A 19,642-nucleotide genomic window follows, 5' to 3' on the forward strand; every position below is an offset into this window, starting at 1 on the left:
TAAGGCAAAACAAGTAAGTCCCATTAAATCCATAGGTCTGCTTTTGTTGAGGTCAGCAATAAGATTCTGGCCAATTAGTTTAGTTTCGATAAAACTAGCAATTGGATTTTAAGCTTGTAAGCCTTAGCTTGCAGGACCAACATCTGGGGATTATGAGGGTTAAGAATCCAGAACATATGGAGGGCAACAGGTTGCCCACTCCTTTAAAAAACAGAGTAATTATCATAGCTTCATTTGAAGAGCTTTGGGTTATGTTGGTTTGAGGAAGTGTTGAGAATTTCTGTACATGACAAACCTAGACTTAACAAACAGCCACATTAACCTTCAATTCCTTCAACTGGGAGCTAGGGCAGTTAAAAGATATTTGAAACTACTTTAAATCTATAGAGCTATGAATACAGTGGTGCCTCGCTTAACGAACGCACCGTACAACGACGAATCCGCATAGCGATCCCCTTTTCGGGATCGCTAATGCGGAGGCATACCAATCGTTCCAATGGGCAAAACTCGCATAGCGACAATTGGTAAGCGTTTCGCTTACCAATCTTCGCTTTGCGATGCCCATGGATCAGCTGTTTGGCGGTTCTAAAATGGCCGCTGGACACCTGAAATGGCCACGTGCAGCGTTTTCGCGCCCTCCCCTTGCTTACCGAGGGCGCGAAAATGGCTGCCGCTATGGAGGAAACTTCGCTGAACGGTAAGTTTAGGGCCCATTGGGTTTTTATGTTCCGTTTAGCGATGTTTTCACATAGCGAGGGTTAATCCGGAACGGATTAACCTTGCTATGCGAGGCGCCACTGTACATGATAAGCTATCGCAGCAAATCTTTGTTTAAAATATGGCTAGTCAACGTGTGACTCTCCAGCTGTTGTTTGATTACAACTCCCACCAAGCACAACTAACCCAGACAATGGTAATGGCAGATGGGGCTTGCAGTCAAGCAAAAGCTGGAAGGGTTCAGGTTTTTATACTTACTCTACAGTGTCAACACCATGGGAACAGGTGCACACAAGCAGAAATGACCCAGTCCGTAGCCGGAAGTTGACACATCATGTTGTCCCCAAAGACAGCACTGCTATCCTGCATCCTGAGAATCCTAGCATTTGTTGAGAAAAAGTCAACTCTTTGGCCTTAATCCTAAGGGGCAAATTTGGGAGAAAGCATTTTTGGCGAAGTCTTTTAAACCAAATAGGTTTACCTTTGCCTTACATAAAACTGATACAAGCTGTTCTTTTCCCCCCTCCTTGAAAATATAATATTTGCAAAAGACTTAACTTAGACAATATGAGTTTCTTGCAAAATTTGTTCGATCGTGTTGCACTGAACTCATATGGAAGCTGCACACGGTATGTGACTGGATTGGCAAGATGTCAGCTTGACCCAGACATCTCAGGACTCAGATCTCTCTAAATTCTGGAAAATCAAAATGACATCCCAGCACTCTGCACGTGCCAAAGACCATATATCCTAATGTGAAGGGTTTACCAGCCAATGGGGCATGGCAGATTGCTTAGGAACCTGTGTCCCTCTACAGAAATCTCTTGGAGGCTGCAAAATGTATATGCAATGGACATCTATTGCCAGCATCAACCACCAACAGGCTTCCCCCCCACTCCCCACCAAAAAGTGTGCACTGAGAGATGATGGTAGAGCAATACTTTCACCGCTCAGCCTTCCAGCTTCATCTTGCTACTAAATCTCCTTGTAATAGAATTCCAAGTCATGGTTCTAACCTATAACAGCTGGGGCCAAAGCTATTTCAAGGACTGCATCTCCTTTTATGATCCTGCTTGAGTGTAAAGATCATCAGGAGAGGTCTTCCTCTCAGTCCTGCCACCTTCACAGGTGCATTTGGTGGGGACACAAGAGAGAGCCTTCTCTGCGGCTTCTCCCAGACTCTGGAACTCCTTCCCACTGGAGGCCAGCCTGGCCCCAACTTTGCTGTCCTTCTGCATGTGGGCCATGACCTTTCTCTTAAACCTTCCCAAAGGGAATGGCTGCCAAGTGGTGTTTTAAAAATGGATTGTTGTACCTTAACTGCATCAAATGTCTTTTGGTGTGGCTTATGTCTTTTGGTATTGTAATCACTGATCCTTTTAGTATTGCATAGTCATTGTTACCAATCTTAAACACTGTCTGTTAATCATTGTAAGCCACCTTGGTTTCTTTTTAAGGAAAAAGGTGAGTTAACAATAGTTTAAATACATACATACATTCATAAATAAATAAGATAATAGCTCCACAGCCCTTTTGCTCTGGCATCATATCCCACTGCACTGTCCTGCATACATGTGATTTTATCTGGCTGGGAAGCTAAGCAGGATCAATCTGGGTTAGTACCTGGGTGGGAGACTATTACAGAACATATGAGATATCCAGGTAGAGATAGGAAACAATTCCACCTGAAACCCTTTAGCTACTGCCAGTCAAAACTAAGAGTACTGGGCTATATGGTCTGATTTAGCATTAGGCAACGCCTTACACTCTTGGCTATGATGACACAATTAGGAAGCCACTTTGGAGGACAGGTAGGACCCTTCTCCACCACTCTACAAGAGGCTATGTTTGCTGAGCTCTACTAGGACTGAATTCTTCCCAAGGAATCTGCATAGACATAACACAGAAAAAACACAAATTAGCATGCAGCCAGCACCAGAATAGAGCCTGGTCTACTTAGATGGACCATTTAAATAATTGGGTTTTTTTTTTAAAAAAAACCTCAAAATATATACCAGGCCTATAACAGGAAAGGAGGAACGCATGTGATGCCCTTTGTCATGTAGCCACTAGAAAGAAAGCTTAGATGCTAAGTCTGAAACATGCTGAAACTGTCTCTTCTGTTCTGTTACGACAGCCCTCTCTTGTAGTAACACAGTAAACACACACACGAGAGAGGCAGTGTGTGTGTGTGTGTGCGCGCGTGCACATGGGATGTATAAAAAATTGCAGTTATTTTTCTCCCAGTGGTGCTCAGAAACTGGGACCAGTAGGCAGAATGGGAAAGGCAAATCTTGATAGACATTGTTGAGACACCCACTGCAAACACCTGCTTTTGCTAAATTTCTCCATCTTCCACTGGCTTATGTTTGCATGCAAGCCTGACTCTGTCTAAACTTATCATGCTTCCTGAACATGCTTAACTCATCTGGGTCTGACTAGGGCTTCAATGGGAGATTCTCAGGTAATTCCAGGTGCTGTGCTGGGGAGGGAAGAAACGGCACAGTCCTTAGGGTCAATCAATCCTCGACATCTCCAAGCAAGGCTAGGAAAGAATCCTACCTGAAACCCTGGAGTGTGCTGCTGGTCAGAGTTGGCAGTACTGGGCTAGATGGCCAACTGTATGCCTCAGCATAAGACACCTTCCTTTATTTCCTGTTCATGTCAGTGAAGAGACAAGCAGAAAAGGAAGAGGAGCAGTGTTGCAAAACTTCCTTGTCAAGCACATGTCTGAATTGGCGGGGTCATCACAGAGATATCAGCATGGGTCAGCGTGGTGGTGCTGCGGGTTAAACCACAGAAGCCTCTGTGCTGCAGGGTCAGAAGACCAGCCGTCATAAGATCGAATCCACGCGATGAGTGAGCTCCTGTCACTTGTCCCAGCTCCTGCCAACCAAGCAGTTTGAAAGCATGCAAATGCAAGTAGATAAATAGGTACCACCACAGCGGGAAGGTCATAGTGTTCCATGTCTAGTCACGCTGGCCATGTGACCACGGAAACTGTCTTCGGACAAACACTGGCTCTACGGCTTGGAAACGGAGATGAGCACCGTGCCCTAGAGTCAGACATGACTGGACTGAAAGTCAAGGGGAACCTTTACCTTTACCTTACAGAGATATGACACGACCAAGTTGCAGGTGATATAGGAAAGACCTCTCTCTGCCTGACACCTTGGAGAACCACTGCTAGTTGGAATGACCTATACTAGGTCTGGTCTGGTGGCCAAACAGACTGACCTCATGTAGCACAGCTGACTGTGTGGCTGTGTGGAGCCACGGTGATGCACAGATCTCCAGCCACTGAATACTCCCACTGACATTTGAAAACGACGACTAGAAACTGAGCCTTCTTGGCAGTTGCCCCGTAATTGTAGAATCTGGGGTAATTCTACAGTTACCCCAAATTTGCCTGATCCCCTAACTGCAAATTTTCAAAAGATCATTAAAAACAGGGTCCCTTAGGCAAGCCTTCCTGGATTCTAGAACATCCTGATCCAGTAGCGTTTTAACAACTATATACAGTCGTGCCCCGCTGGACAATTAACCTGCTCTACGACAAATCCGCTTTACGTCGACATTTTTGCGATCGCTTTTGCGAGCTCAAAACTATGTTTTAAATGGGTTTTTTTTGCTGTGCGGTGATTGGTTCTCTGCTTCGGGAACTGATTTTCGCTTTATGACGATCAGCAAACAGCTGATCGTCGGGTTTTAAAATGGCTGTCGGCTGAAGAATATGCCCCCCCCGTTGTTTTCTAGGACGGATTCCTCGCTTTACAGGTACCGAAAATGGCCGCCGTATGGAGGATCTTCACTGGACGAGCAGCTATTCAGCCCATTGGAATGCACTGAACGGTTTTTGATGTGTTTCAATCGTTTTTTTTATTTCGTTTGACGACGTTTTCGCTCTACAGCGATTTCGCTGGAATGAATTAACGTCGTCAAGCGAGGCACCACTGTATTCAACCCTCTACCATGCCTTTATTATTTTAATGTTTTTTATTGCCATTTCTTCTTTTGGTCTAAATTATAATTGATTGCTTCTGTCTTTTTGTTTTGTTTTGTATTGTATTGTTGTAATCTGTAAACTGCCCAGAGTGGCCTGGGATATGTAGCCGGACGCGCGATATATAAAACTCTAACAAACAAACAAACAAACAAACAAACAAATTTGATGACAAACTGCTTCCAGGTAGGAATGGAGAAAAATGTTGCTTTTGACTGCCTTGCAGAAAGTAATCTTTTCACACTTTTAAAGATTTGTCATGAGAAGAAAAGCACTACGCACTGAAAATCTGCATATAGACAAGTCTACCAAACTATGTGCATACTTCGGAACAAGATTGACTTAAAATGTGTGCAATTAAAAGAACTGCACACAAACACGGTGTAAAAGATGGGGGGAAATGACACATTAGGTAAAATGCACAAAAATCTGCATATTAGGGAAAAATGCCATAAATACCATATTTTTCGCTCCATAAGATGCACCTTTCCATAAGATGCACCAATTTTTTAGGAGAAGAAAACAGGAAAATATAATCTGTTTTCTTCACTCCAGACTTTCCACCCCCCTGTTTTGTGGGGAAAAAGTGTGTCTTATGGTGCGAAAAATACGGTATGTTCATGCATTCCATGCAAAAGGAAAAGACAAAAGAAAAAACCCAACAAAGTCTTCCAACCTGATACAAAATTGGGACAGGAAGGAACTGCAGGTGGGATTTGAAGAAGCACCATGAAATCGGGACTAATTTTCACCACTGTTAACAGAATGCTCCTTGGTACTAACAACCTATAAAGAATTACTGCCACTATCTTTTTTCTTCCAGATTTAACTTTAGCATGTAAGGAAAGGGGCAAAAAGGTGGAAAAACCAGCAGGAAAACATGGGAACTTTACTAGCGGAAGACCACCTGCATGTACTATAAATGCCACTGAACAACTAACTTTGTGTACAAGTTCTACCGCATTGTTTTAACACCTCTGCAGTCTTTGCCCTGCAAGAGCACAGTGGCACAGTAGTTGCCTTTATAACCCTAGTTTTCCCTAGCCCCACAAGAGAGAATGGGGAGAGAAAATGCGGTCAGCTGCAGTATGGTTGGCATATCAATGGCATGATCTTTCAAACTGCACATGGAAGGATGGAATAGCAACAGGAGGCCAAGTGGCTATGGAATAGGTTCAGGTACCATCTGAAATTCAGTAATATCATCCTTTATATCAGTCTACAAAGTAGCTGCACCACCTGCGTGAGAGTCAATCGGACAACAAAACTCCTTGTGAGGATACCCACAACAGCTGCCCTGTCGTACCCAGAGCTTCTGCTATTAGTGTTTCAAATCCACCCCTGCCACGTGCAATGATCAGCCAGCCAGCCAGCCATAATGATCAATAGTAACTGGCCAGGAAACAAACGGCTTCTGTCTGTGTTCATTGAGCGCAGCCATCCATGCCCCATGCCATTCCAGTCAATCCCAGCAATTACGGCCCCATCCCAGCTGTTTATTGAGCTATACTTAAACAAGGACAATAAAACATTGTGAAGCCGTGTTAGAAGTGGAGGTGGCGACCTGCAAGCCAGACAACTTTTACCTATCCCTTTCTGCTTCAAAGAACTTGGAAAACCTCTGGCTAGGGAGTTCCCGGAGGGGAAGCTGTGTTAAGTCAGTGGTCTGTTCTGGCAAAACCAGGAAAAAGAATCTCAAGGTACTCAAAAGACTAACAGGTTTCTCTGGCATAAGTTTTAGTGGACTGCAGTCCACTTTTCCAAACACATGCAGTACAGCCTTGCAGATGGAAGCTATGTTCCATGCATCCATGAATTTCATTGTATGGGTATACTATGTATTATACTTACAACGACAATAAATTTATTTGATATCCACCTACTAGGGTTGGACTCTACACGTTACTGACATTAAAGAGTTAGCTGGGGTGTCTCCACTGCCCCCCACCAAAGAAGTGATACCTTATTTTTTTTTCCAAGATACCATTGAAAGTCTTTGTTAATCCAGACCAGGGAAAAACAATGTCGGTGAGGGGGAGAGGTGCCTTGCCCCCCAATGCGTACTACCTTCATCCCCCTGAAAACAACACAGCCAAATTTGTGGTACCTCTAACAGCTCAATGTTTCCTTTGAAACAGCGTGTACCCATACATGCCGTGTCATTAAATCACATACAGTCCCGTTGATTCCGATCTTCCAAACCTTTTCATTATGGTTGACAGTTCTACTTCTAGTGGCCCCCCCTGGGACCGTGCAGCTAGCCCCAGGCCCTCCCAGGAGATTAGCGGGGATCCCAACTGCAGGCTCCTGGCTTCTCAGCCAAATACTTCAGCCACCTTATCTGTTAATAGCGATGCCTTGGTTACCAGCATAACAGTATTTCTGGGCGAATGAACCCACTTGTAAACAAAGCACTCACAGGTGCCCACCTCATTTCAAAGAGAGGGAGAGAAACAAAAGCCAATGCTCAACATTGCTTTTTTTCCATATATTTTTTCTCACTCAGGGAAGTAGAGGACTTAGAGGGTCAAAAAACGTGGACACAAAAACTACTTGAAGCTGACCTATATTGCTCACTGATTGCATCCTGGGACGGTGTTGCTGGCCCAAGGCTACCCAGGCCGGCTCTTCTCTCAGGACACCGTGGGGAACCGAACCCCCAACCTCTAGCTCTGTAACCAGATAACTAAAAACCATTCAGCTATGCAGCCAGCAGCAAGGGATAAAGAGGAAGCAAAACAGCAGGGCTAGTCCTTATAAGCAAAGACATGACATGGACACTCTCTGATTTTCTGCATTCTTTCCTGCCAGCATTCTTGACCCTCCTTCTATCCCCCTTATGTTTCCATTCTTCTGTGACCTTGCTTTACCCGTTACCCAATTCAAAGGCATACATTCAAATTCAGTGAAAATAAAGAGAAACCTGTCCATCTGCCGGTGCCTTTGTCCTCATAGCATGCTTCTGAAGCAAATTAAGAGGGAGAAAGTTCCTAGTCCTCAGGGCCCCCAGAGGTCAAGAGGTCAGCCCCTCCCATCCACGTTTCAATCAGCCCTCCAAAGCAACAGCAGATCCTCTGGGCTAATGCTGAGAGGAACACAGTGCCTCGGGGAAAACCAAATGCTTGCTAAAGGGAGCATTTTAAAATAGAATCAGAGGACAGTATCTGTAAAATTATATTGGTCCATTGTAACCATGAAACGCTTATGTCAACAAACATAAACGTCGCCCCCCCGGCTTCTCCCTCCTCCCCCATTTATGCGTTTATTTTTCTAAAATTAATTGGGTGAGAATGGAACGTGGGAGACAGCTCAAGCACAGTCAGAACTTACGGACTCCTCTCTCTGTAAGCGATGGCATGCCAGCGACAGCACGGGAGGATAGCACCAGCAGGCAGTAGCAGCAGCCGCTGAGTTTTATCTGGTTACCTGTAGCATGTTGAGAAGCAGGCTCCGGAACTTGGTGCCTTCCACCATGAACAGCGCCATCTTGTCACAGAGCTTGGCGGCCGTGGAGGCAAAGCTGCGGTCCGTCACGGCCTTCTGGTAAATGGTTTTGACAATCTCCCCAAGCATTTCCTCGGAGTTGGTGGAGTTCTGGGCCTCCTCCATGAAGTTGGTGAGCTTGGAGTCCACCCCGCTACTGTTGTTCCGCATGCTGTTAAGAATTTCAATTAGTTTGTCCATTTTGTTCTTTTGTGGGTTGGTAGACTCCACGGCCACTTCGTCCTGGTCCGTGAAAAGGGAAAGACAAGGCATCTGTTATGCAAGGAAAATGTGGAAGGGGGGAAAGAAAAGGAAAGAAAAGAAAAGGACACAGATCAGCACCTTAACCGCAGCACGCACGTTAGGAAGCGTCGAAAGCAGAGCTAAGCTAGAAGCATACAGATCAAGTCAAGCTGGGAAAATCGGCAGACTGAGCGCCTAAGTTTGGATGGCAATGTGGGCAATGTGCAGCCTGGCGTATCTCTTTGGACTACGACTCCCCAAAAGGACCAGCTAACATAGCCAAGGCGGTTGAATGAATTGAGTGGCGGTTGAATGACATCTAAGATTCACCAACATGTTCTCCACCCTTGCTTGAATGGTTGCTGCAGTAGAGAATGTCTGTCTCGTTAGTCCCCCGTAGCCTAGAGCTCAAAAACAGTCATTTTTATTTATTTATTGGATTTCTATCCTGCCCATTTAGACCAAAGGTCTACTCATACTTTTACACTGTCCCTCCCAATATATTCCAACCAGTTCTACAGGGCGAAGATGCTAAAAGCTTCTAAATCCTGAATCTAGAGACCTGGTTAACACATTTCAGATCTCTTTAACTGCTCCAACGCCTTAGCCAAGGAACCTTGGTTCATCCAAACAAACAAACAAAAAAATTTAAGTGAGGTTTCCAAGCTTGGGGAAAAGCCTAGTGCTGGTGGTGAAAAACCATCTCCTAGGAGGACTGACAATGGAATGCTGAGAGCTGAGTAAAAGGGAAGGTAGAAAATGAGAGTTCAGGCATGTGCATATGTGTGCACGCATGCACATGCATGGGGAATAAAATCGATTAGGTAGAGCAGGGCACCACTGTCTAGTGAAAATGGTGCACGGGGCTGTACCGTTTTGCAATGTTATATCAGGGGTTTTACTTGTTTACCGCAGAATCTCTGTATCTGTAATTACTCTGGGGAGATCTCAACAGTGTATAAAGAATTACAGCTGTTCACGCCTCCCTTTAATGCCTGCACTCAGAATTGCTTAGCATCACAGAGGGCACTACATCAGCTGCCTTAATGCCATTTTCTAGGAACGAACCTTTTTTTTTTAAAAAAAAAAGACAAGAACCACAGATGTCTTCCAAACCAACACCTAGAGAAGCCTCATAGTCCCATAACCTTAATCACTTTTTGTGCTTTTTAAGAGCCACAAGGGAGACAGAATTCAACTGATCTGATAAGCACGCTTACAGCTGTGGGAAGCCACACCTGTTGAACTTCTGACCGTCATGTGTTCTATGTATCCTATGTGCTGGGAAGCAAAATAAGGGAAGACACTTGTCTGCAGCAAATGGCCACAGCACATTGGAATCCTCTCCTTTGATGATGCAGCACCACTTCTGAACCCCAGTAACAAGGCTGCACCCCCCCCCCAAATCTACTCACCTTACTGTTAAGAATATTGATGTAAAGCAGCACAAGACATTTATTTGGCTCTTTTCCTATACAGTGGTGCCTTGCATAACGATTTTAATTGGTTAAAAAAAAAACGTTATGTGAAACATCGTTATGTGAAACACCATTTCTCATAGGAATGCATTGGAAACCGGTTAATCCATCCCAATAGGCACGGATTGCCGTCCTTAAGCGAAAAAACCCATAGGAAACATCGTAAAACGATACAATGTTTCCTCCATTGGAATGTATTGAAGCTGACTCAATACATTTCAATAGCTTTGCGAAGTCAATTTTTGCAAATTTAAGTGTGTCATAAAAGGGTCAAAAATGGTTTTAAATGCTTGGATTAGCTTCTGCACCCTCTAAAACGGATGCAAAAGTTAATTTGGCTTTGATCTGACTTTTCATTAATTTATGGTGAATTTTTTCCCCCCAACTTTTGACAGCTGTCAAAATCTGACAGCTCCATTGTTTCCTATGGGGGAAGAAAAAATTCACAATAAATTAACGAAGACTCAGCAACTGTTCTAAATGCTTGGGTTCGTTAGAGGACCCCCTAAGTCGTGTGCAAACCTGATTTGGCTTTGATCTGAACTTTCGTTAATTTATGGTGAATTGTTTTCTCCCCCATAGGAAAGCATGAAGCTGTCAGATTTTGACAGGTCCATTGGTTCCTATGGGCCGAAAAAAAAAATTCACCATAAATTAACGAAAAGTCAGATCAAAGCCAAATCAGGGTTGCACACGACTTAGGGGGTCCTCTAACGAATCCAAGCATTTAAAACCGTTTTTGACCCTTCTAAGACACTTTTTAAATTGAAAAAAGAAACATCGTTAAGTGAAGCAGGGGACCTAAAATCGCATTCGTTATGCGAAGCATGGTCCCAAACTTCGCTAAGCGAAAATCGCCCATAGGAAACATCGTTATATGGTGCATATTATTTTCTAAAAAAAACACATTGTTATGCGAATTCATCGCTAAACGAGGCACTCGTTAAGGGAGGCACCACTGTAGTTGGGTTACTAAGGGATGTGAGCAGACTCCTAGGGTACTGTTTTTAAACATATTATCCCTGGTTATATGGACATGGATGAGATATATTGTGTTTGGATCAAAAACAGCAGCTGCAGTGTTAAGTCTTTATAGGCAAAAGCAACAAACAGCATATAGCAACACCTAGGTGTTGAACACAGCATTAAAAAAGACTGCATTGGCCCTGCTAAAGCAGAATGTACAGTAGGACTCCCATATCTGTGGGAGACTGGTTCCAAGCCCCCCTCCGGCAGATCCTGAAAAATGCAAATTACAGCAAACACAGTTTTAATAGTGAGTGAATATTATACATAGCATTGTCTCTGGCTCCCTCTAATGGCCAGTTCTGGTAATGTCATTGTGGAAATATATTTCTCTAGAACACTATTTGTATACAGTATGGTCTCTGGTTCCCTCTAGTGGCCAGTTCTGGTAACTTTGGATTTAGAAATACAGTGGTGCCTCGACTTACGAACGCCCCTACTTATGACCACTTTGAGTTACGACCAGCTCCGGCTGCAAAATTTTGCTTCGAATTGCAGCCAGAGCTTCGATTTCCGAACAGAGAAAGGCAGGGGGAAAAGGTGGGAAATTCAAACCGTTGGTGGTGAAGAGGCTGCTTCTTTGTTGCGCTTTTTCCCCAACGGTTAGGGAAAGGGATGCAGCAGCAGCAGTGGCTCAGCACGGGAGGCTGAGCCTGGCCAGAGTGCTCCCTCTGGCCGCTCAACTCCTGCCGGCGGCATTGGCCTGCTGAGGGCGGCGAGGAGCGGCAACCCAGGCCTCGTTGGAGCCCATCGGGAGGCAAGCGGCCAGAGGGAGCACCCCGGCCAGGCTCAGCCTCCCCACGCTGGGCCACCACTGGTGCCGGTTCTAGAGCTGGAGGTGGTGTCGGGCAGCAGCAGCATCGCCGGCATCGCCCTGGGACTGCCTGGTAAGGTAAGGTGCCATTTTTAAAAAACTGTTCTGGATCAGTTTTGCAGGATGGGGAGGAGTTATGTTTCTGTTTTATTTTTTGCAGTCCCACTGTGGGACGTGCTCTGTTTGTTTTTATTAGGGTTTTTTTGGGGGGGCGGAATGGATTAATCATGTTCCCATTTCGACTTACGTTTCATCTTCTGGAATGGATTATGGTCATAAGTCGAGGCACCACTGTACAGTGGTGTCCCACTTGACTATGATAATGCATTCTGTTAAAATCGCTGTTAAGCGAAATCGTCGTCAAGCAAAAGTAAAAACCCCATTGAAATGCATTTAAAACCAGTCAATGCGTTCCAATGGGGGAAATACTTCATCGTCCAGCGAAGATTGCCCATAGAGAACTGCTGATCAGCTGTTCTAATTCCTTGAAATGCGAAGCTTCCGTCCAGAAAACCGCCATTTTGCGAAGGGAGGGAAGCCATTTTACGAAGGGAAGCCATTTTGCGGAGCCGGAAAAATCGTCGTTAAGTGAACAAACGGTTCGCAAAGCAGGCTCCTAATCGATGTTAAGCGAAAAAACCCCATTGGAACCATCGTTTTGCGATCGCAGTAGCGATTGCAAAAAACGCATCGTAAAGCTATTTTGACGTCATGCAGGGTAAGCGTCAAGTGGGGCACCACTGTATATATTTCTAGCCTATTTTTAAAAATATTTTCAGGCCCTCAATTAGTGAATCAGTGGATACGGATCCCACGGATAAGTGGAGTCCTACTGTACACCACAAAAAGCAACATCTAGTGGCAGATGTTCTTCTAAGAAAAGAAAAAAGTCAAAGGACAACAAATTACACCAACGTATGGCAATCATTTGTAGTAATAGCAATAATGTTTCCATAATTTACTAAATCTATTCAGAGTGGGATAATGATTAATTTCCTTCATGGGACTAAACTACAAACATAACAGACATAAAATAAGTCACCCACAGTGTAAAGATGGAAAAAGTCAAATACGTAAGCAGCAACGGATTCACAGCTAAAAAGAGAAATCCCTACTTTTGTGGATTTAAATGCAAACCATATATACACTTCTGTGGAATACAGAGCAAGAAGGAAAAGCCTATATATGCAATTGACACATAAATGAATGTCAGTACTTTAAACACTGAATGTGTCTTGAATCAGACCTCTCACATTATGGCTTGGAAGGTGACACACTTTTCGAGATGGGATTTTTGGATTTCTTGGTCAACACATCCCGTAATTCTCCATCCTGGGAGTTCTCTCTGACGTACACACACCTTAAAAAGGTAAAGGTTCCCCTTGACATTTTCAGTCCAGTTGTGTCTGACTTTAGGGGGCGGCGCTCATCCTGCTTTTCAAGCCATAGAGCCAGCGCCTGTCTGAAGACAGTTTTCCGTTGTCACGTGGCCAGTGTGACTAGGGCATGCCGTTTTACCTTCCCAACGAGATGGTACCTATTTATCTACTCGTATTTACATGCTTTCGAACTGCTAGGTTGGCAAGGAGCTGGGACAAAGCGACGGGAGCTCACTCCATTGCGTGGATTCGATCTTACGACTGCTGGTTTTCTGACCCAGCAGCACAGGCTTCTGCGGTTTAGCCCACAGCGCCACCACGTCCCTTAGAGATACCTAAATGAGGCTCACCTGCAAGGAAAGGTCTAAACTGGAAGGCTTTCAGAATTAGCTAAGGCTAACTACAGTGGTGCCTTGCTTAGCGATGTTAATCGGTGCAGCAAAAATCGCTGCTAAGCGATTTCATCGCTAAGCGATTAAAAAAACCCATAGAAACGCATTAAAACTCATTTAATGCGTTCCTCTGGGCTTAAAAACTAACCTTATGCGAAAATCCTCCATTGCGGCAGCCATTTTCGGTGCCTCTAAAGCGAGGCAAAACAGCGGCCGGCCGTTTTGTTTACCCAGTGGCCATTTTGGAACCGCTGATCAGCTGGCTGAAAATGGGGGCTTTGCGATGATTGCTTCCCTGCGATCATCGCAAAGCGAAATTTCCCCACCGAGGCCATCACAAAGCGATCGCTCTTGTGATGGCAAAAAGTCCACCGCAAAGAGATTTCATCGCTATACAGAGCGATCGCTATGCGAGGTACCACTGTACTCCCAAAACTTCCTTTCTCAGAAAGAAAGATGCCACTTAGCACTGGGCAGAAACAGGCCCAGCTAAGCCTCCAAGCTTTCCAGTTTAGGCTTTTTAGCCCAGGTGAGCCACATTTAGGGGTCTGTAAGATATGTGCCAACCAGGTAAAACTCCCAGAATAAGGAATGATCAGGTTTATTATTCAAGAAATATGAAAACCTGAACTCTCCCCCTCTGGAAGTGCATCAGATCCTGTCCCTCCTAGGCTTCAGGAAAAAAGTAAAGACCTGGGTCTTTATTCAGGCTTTTCATATTCTTTCCCATTTAATTTTTTTTTTGGGGGGTGTTCTCTAATTCTGAATGACCCACAATTTCACAGGTTATCTGGTTCACCACCATCTTGTAATCTTAGTATAGACTTTACTACATATTTAAGATGGGCATTTCTTTCTTTAATCATTTATTTATTGTTACTGTTGAATTTTAGTTTGCTCATGTTCTCAGTGGCTGCGGCCTGGCCACTGGACGGGCAGGATAAAAATAATAATAATTTTAAAAAAATGAAATGAAAAACCCCTCCCTAATGTCTTTGACGCAGTTCGCTTCAAATGCAATTTAAGTGTAGCTTTGGCTGAAAGGGTTGCCGTTACATTGGGCGACCCTTTGTTCACCAGCTTCTTCAGGGCTGCTCCAGAACGGACTATCTAGCCATGGTTGCAAAATAGAACAGGTTTTTTCAAATGAGAGTCCTGTTGACAGCCAGAGAGAAAGGGAACTTCGCCCTCTCTTTCTATCTGCCAGCTCACCCCTTCCTGAAGAGCTGCAGAATATTTTGGGTTACTCAAGAGGGAAGGGGGGGGGATAGGAAACGGAGTCACCTTCTCTTTTAGTCTCCTGCGTAGTCTATCTTTGGAAGACTGAAGCAAGTTAATTTTGGGCCTCTCGCTGATGCGTTCGTGAATGCTGTCTTTCCGTTTGCTTTCTGGCTCCTGAATATACTGGGGGGACTGCCTGTCGGTGCTTTCGCTGCTGCGGTGCATGTCAAGAGGGATATGCACGGTACACACGGAGGTGTCCTCGATTTTCAAGTTCTCAGTCTCTTTGGCATTTCTGTGCATCTCTTTGTCGTTGGGCGAGTGTTTCTGGTTATGGTGCCACCGTCGGTTCTGGCTGTACCCATGGTGGCCCGGCCGCCCGGAGGCGTGTGGCGCTTGGCCCCCCTGGGACGGTTTCTGGTGTTCCCTGTTGTGTTTGGCAGTCCCTTGCTGATGCTCTGTGTGTTGCTGAGACTTATTCCCCCCGGGAGCCTTTTGTCTCCTGCAAAAACAAGAAGAAAAGATGAGATTTTATATTTAACTAACACTTTATACACGCGACAGCCGGGCTTTGGAAAGTAACTTTTTTCTGCACGACAGCTTGCAGAATCACAAAGACAGAATGGGTCCTCACAAGGCTGGCTGAGAGGCCTGGTGGAGGCGTGGATGGCGGGCATTCTCTTCCTCAGTACTGTCCGAGATGCTTCACCATGCTTTATGACGGCTCAAGAAGGGCTAGCCCTGTCTTCTAAGTGGCAACGGCCATAAAAATCTAATTAAATGTCAGGAGGTTGGACTTGATGGCCTTGTAGGCCCCTTCCAATTCTACGATTCTATCATTTTTCCGCCAGTGGTGAATGAGCAGATTGCACAGACTCGTTTCCTTTAAAAAAACCAACAGTGAGTAATTATGTTACACCTGAAAGACTGGCATAAGCTTGTGTGGACTGTAGCTCTCTTTGTGAAAAGCATCTAAAGATCTGGCTTCAGCAGTCCATGAAAACTGAAGCCAAATAAAATGCTGCAGTCTTCAAGTCGCCACAAGACACATTTTTATTATTGCTGCAACAGATTGATATGGCTTATCTCTAGAAATTTCATTTAAAAATTATTATTATTTTTTTTGCCATGACTTGTCACACTGTCATTCTCTATGCGAACAGGAAAGGAGGAAACACACATTCTGCGTAATGCTGGAGGGTTTCTTTGGAAACCGGCAGTCAGTACTTTGGCCTCTTTCGTCATTCTAACTCTTCAGGGGTGACAGTTGGCACAAGGATTTTGGAAGTCAGCATTTCCCAAGGCCTGAGCAGGTTATCAAGAACTAGGAATTTCTGAAAGGAAGTACAGCGTCAACAGGAAGCAAAACAGCCAGTAAAACTCGAGCCAGTAAAGCTAGGCTTTCAGAACCAGGTATAAAAACCACAGGAATAAAATCTACATATTTACTAGCAAAGTATCTATCAGTATGTCAGGTTCCTGTTTTCCTCTCTCCACGGAATAGGGATACTAAGAAATCTTGCTAAATTTCTTGCTCTTTCTGAGAAAGCAGAGAATTTGTTAACTTCCTGTGAAATTTCACACCTTTATGACAAGAACGAAGAGTGCTTTTTTTTGTTATGGAGCTGGGTGGTGTTTTTGTGGGGTTTTTTTTTTTGCACTTTATGTTTTTGCATAAAATGAGTCTTTTCCTTTGTGAAGCAAAACACACGCACGCCAGTGTGTGCACATCCACTTGCACGGCAAACACAGAAGGACTGATTAGGATGTAAAGGACAGAAACAACCCTTCCAATGCTTCTACTTTTAAAAGGTCTGATTCTTTCCAGCAGTTTGGTCAAGGACCAAAACGATTCCCCTCCTTCTCAAATTCCCATTGGCTTCTCCCTGGTCACTGTTGCAACGGAAGGTTGAACCTTTGGTTAGGATCAGCTGGACTCTTCATATGTTGTCTGAACATTTGATGTTTCTCCTTAATTCCCTTCCCCAAAGGAGAACACCTCCAGAGGTCTGAGGGCCATACATGCCGTTACTCAGACATTATCTTGAAGACATCTAGATGTCAGGAACAGGGAGCTCGAAAGTGGAGGTATCTGGCACATTTAAAGAGTGGTTTTGCCAGATCCACACCCCCAATGAGTTTCCATGGCAGAGTGAGGATTTGAACACAGGCCTCCTGAGTTCTAGACCATCACTCTATCCATTACACCACAGTGGGTATCCACATAATGTATAGATCCCTGGAAATTATGAGCCTGGGATATTTCTTACACAGATATAGTGCCTAGGACTATAAGGTAAAGGTAAAGGTTCCCCTTGACATTTAGTCCAGTCGTGTCCGACTCTAGGCGGTGGTGCTCATTTCCATTTCCAACCCATAGAGCCAGCGTTTGTCCGTAGACAATCCTCCGTGGTCACGTGGCTAGTGTGACTAGACGTCGTGTGGATTCGATCTTACAACTGCAGGTCTTCTGACCTTGCAGCACAGAGGCTTCAGCGGTTTAACCCGCAGCACCACCACATCCTGCCTAGGGACTATATCAGCTTCTAAAACAACAGAGAAATATCTCCGCTTGTTTTAGCCTAATCATTTTAATCACCAATGAAGAACCATCTTGTGATTGGCAATTGGGGAAGATGAAACTAGGACCAGATGAAACTAGCCCGGGCTTAAGGTTGCTGCAGGTGCAGAGGGTCTTTCTCGGCCAGGGTGGCGCGGTGGTGCGTCAGTCTCCCTGCCGAGGCTGTCAGTCTCCCTGCCGAGGCTGGAGCTGCGAGGGGTGGAGAGAGAGAGAAAGACGAAGCACAGCTGATCGGCGGGGCTTTCGGATGATCACGGGGAAGCACTTCCCTGTGATCATCCCAAAAATGGGGGCTTTGCGATGATCGCTTCCCCGCAATCATCGCAAAGCGAATTTTCCCCATAGGGGCCATCACAAAGCGATAGCTCTTGCGATGGCAAAAAGTCCATCACAAAGCGATTTCATCGTAAAACGGAGTTATCGCTATGCGAGGCACCACTGTACCTGATCCTTTTCCCTTTCTAAGAGAGGAGGTCTTTCACAGTCCCTGACCCAGCCTTCTCTCAATTCATCTTCCTACTTAGTCCCCATCTAAGATCCAGGAGGAATTTCTTCTGGATTTAAATATCTGCATCTACAGGAATGCATTTTTCACATCCCTGCATTGGATTAGATAGATTTAATATTTAAAGCTTTGCTGTCCTGTAGTTGAGAACTTTTAGGTCTCCTTGTGCAAGTCAAGGCTGGTAGGAGGTTAGGTAGTGCTCAATAACATTCCATGCATCTGGCCATTGTATAGGTCTTCCTTTTGCAAGACACAGGGGCGTCATTTAAAGAGTTAACTTAGTTTGTCCAGGTTATTATCTATTTAGTGAGACCAGAATCACAGTCTGCTTTGCGTGGGAAAATTTCTGTACGTAACAACTGTTTGATTTTCATGAATGTTATCATTTTTTTTTTTCATGGAATGTTGCCGTTCTGACTTCTACTTGAACATGTTCCATCCTCTTTAAACTAATAAAAGGCATTCACATTTTTTTCTGTTCTTTGTATAAAACTTAAAGCCTTGAGAAAAGAAGACCGGGGAGAGATATGATAGCATTTTTCAAATACTTGAAAGGCCGTCTTACAGAAGAGGGGCAGGATCTGTTCTGTCAATCTCGGAGTGCAGGGCACGTAATAATGGGCTCAAGCTACACAAAGGATTTAGGCTGAATATCAGGAAAAACTTCTTAACTGTTAGAGTAATATGACAATGGAACCCATGACTTTGGGAGGTGGTGAGCTTTCCAACGCTGGAGGCATTCAAGAGAAAAATTGGACCACCCTCTGTCAGATTTGCTTTGGTTTGGATCCCTGCATTGAGCAGAGGGTTGGAGTCGATGGCCTTATAGGCTCCGTCCAGCTCAATCATTCTCTGAGTCTATGGAATCTTCCAATTAATTGTACTTGTAAGTGATCTTGTGTCATTTCTAATTATAGCATCCTACCTGCTGGGGTAATTTCTACATACCTCCCTCAGACTTAAATAGAGGGCCATGCCTGCCTGTGTTCCTTGGCATCTCTATGCTATCCCTTTAACTTAGGGGCCAATTTTTCTTATGTTATTAGGGAACCAAGCCACAGCAAAATCATGTCTGCAGCCTCATTTGTTTTAGGGCTTCTTCTTTTCCTGAACAGGAGGGGGGAAACGTAGATTGAAAGAGTAACAGCTTGGGAGATGCAGGGAGCAAAGGGCGGATGCTTTTTGTTTATAGCAAACAGTGATTTTTTTAAAAAAAATCTTTATCTCATTACTTTCCAGCATCGTTTGGAGAAGGTATTGAAAAAAGTTTAAAAAATTGAGGCCGTGGGCTTACTTTTTAAGATAGACCCTACCCACCCAAAGTCAACAAAAAGCAATATGTGACATAAGCAAACAGTGACAAGGCACTGTTTTTGCAGCTTTAATGACAACTCATTACTTTGGCACTTTCTTTACGACCTGGGCTAGATAAGACAATCCTTTTTTTTAAAAAAAAAGTAAATTGCCAAGCTCTGTTCTCCTCCTTTCTCCCTCTCTCCTTCCTCTTTTCCCTTGGTTTTGCCTATTTTCGGACTTGGAAAAGAACTCCTTCTCATTCCCCTTCCAGCTGACATGAATATATAATCTATATAAGTAAATAAATCATCCAAGTCATCAGAGAACAAAGCAATATATAAACCACTATACAACAGAGTGTAAGCATTAGTTCAATGGACTATTGATAGCTTTAGGAGTAAGTAATTGGCTTTCCGTAATTTTTGCGGAGATGATCCACACCACTAATCTCAAAATCAACCCCCTGCAAGAAATAAACATATATGTTGTTTTATTTAATTTGGT

General features: G+C 44.3%; 1 protein-coding gene across 8 annotated transcripts in view; it reads right to left on the reverse strand.

Annotated features, from left to right (window-relative positions):
• CTIF (cap binding complex dependent translation initiation factor) overlaps positions 1-19,642 on the reverse strand; it is a 199,192-nt gene that overhangs the window by 52,052 nt on the left and 127,498 nt on the right. For 6 of the 8 annotated variants that reach the window (XM_078384138.1, XM_072992951.2, XM_072992950.2 and 3 more), the window contains 2 exons: positions 14,820-15,258; positions 8,147-8,476 (listed from right to left, as the gene is read on the reverse strand). In XM_078384138.1, coding sequence (XP_078240264.1) covers positions 8,147-8,476; positions 14,820-15,258 — 769 coding nt within the window. The remainder of the gene's footprint in view (positions 1-8,146; positions 8,477-14,819; positions 15,259-19,642) is intronic. The other 2 variants (XM_078384139.1, XM_020804875.3) reach the window with 1 other exon arrangement.

This window comes from Pogona vitticeps, chromosome 2 (genome assembly GCF_051106095.1).
Source record: "Pogona vitticeps strain Pit_001003342236 chromosome 2, PviZW2.1, whole genome shotgun sequence".
Lineage (NCBI taxonomy): Eukaryota > Metazoa > Chordata > Lepidosauria > Squamata > Agamidae > Pogona > Pogona vitticeps.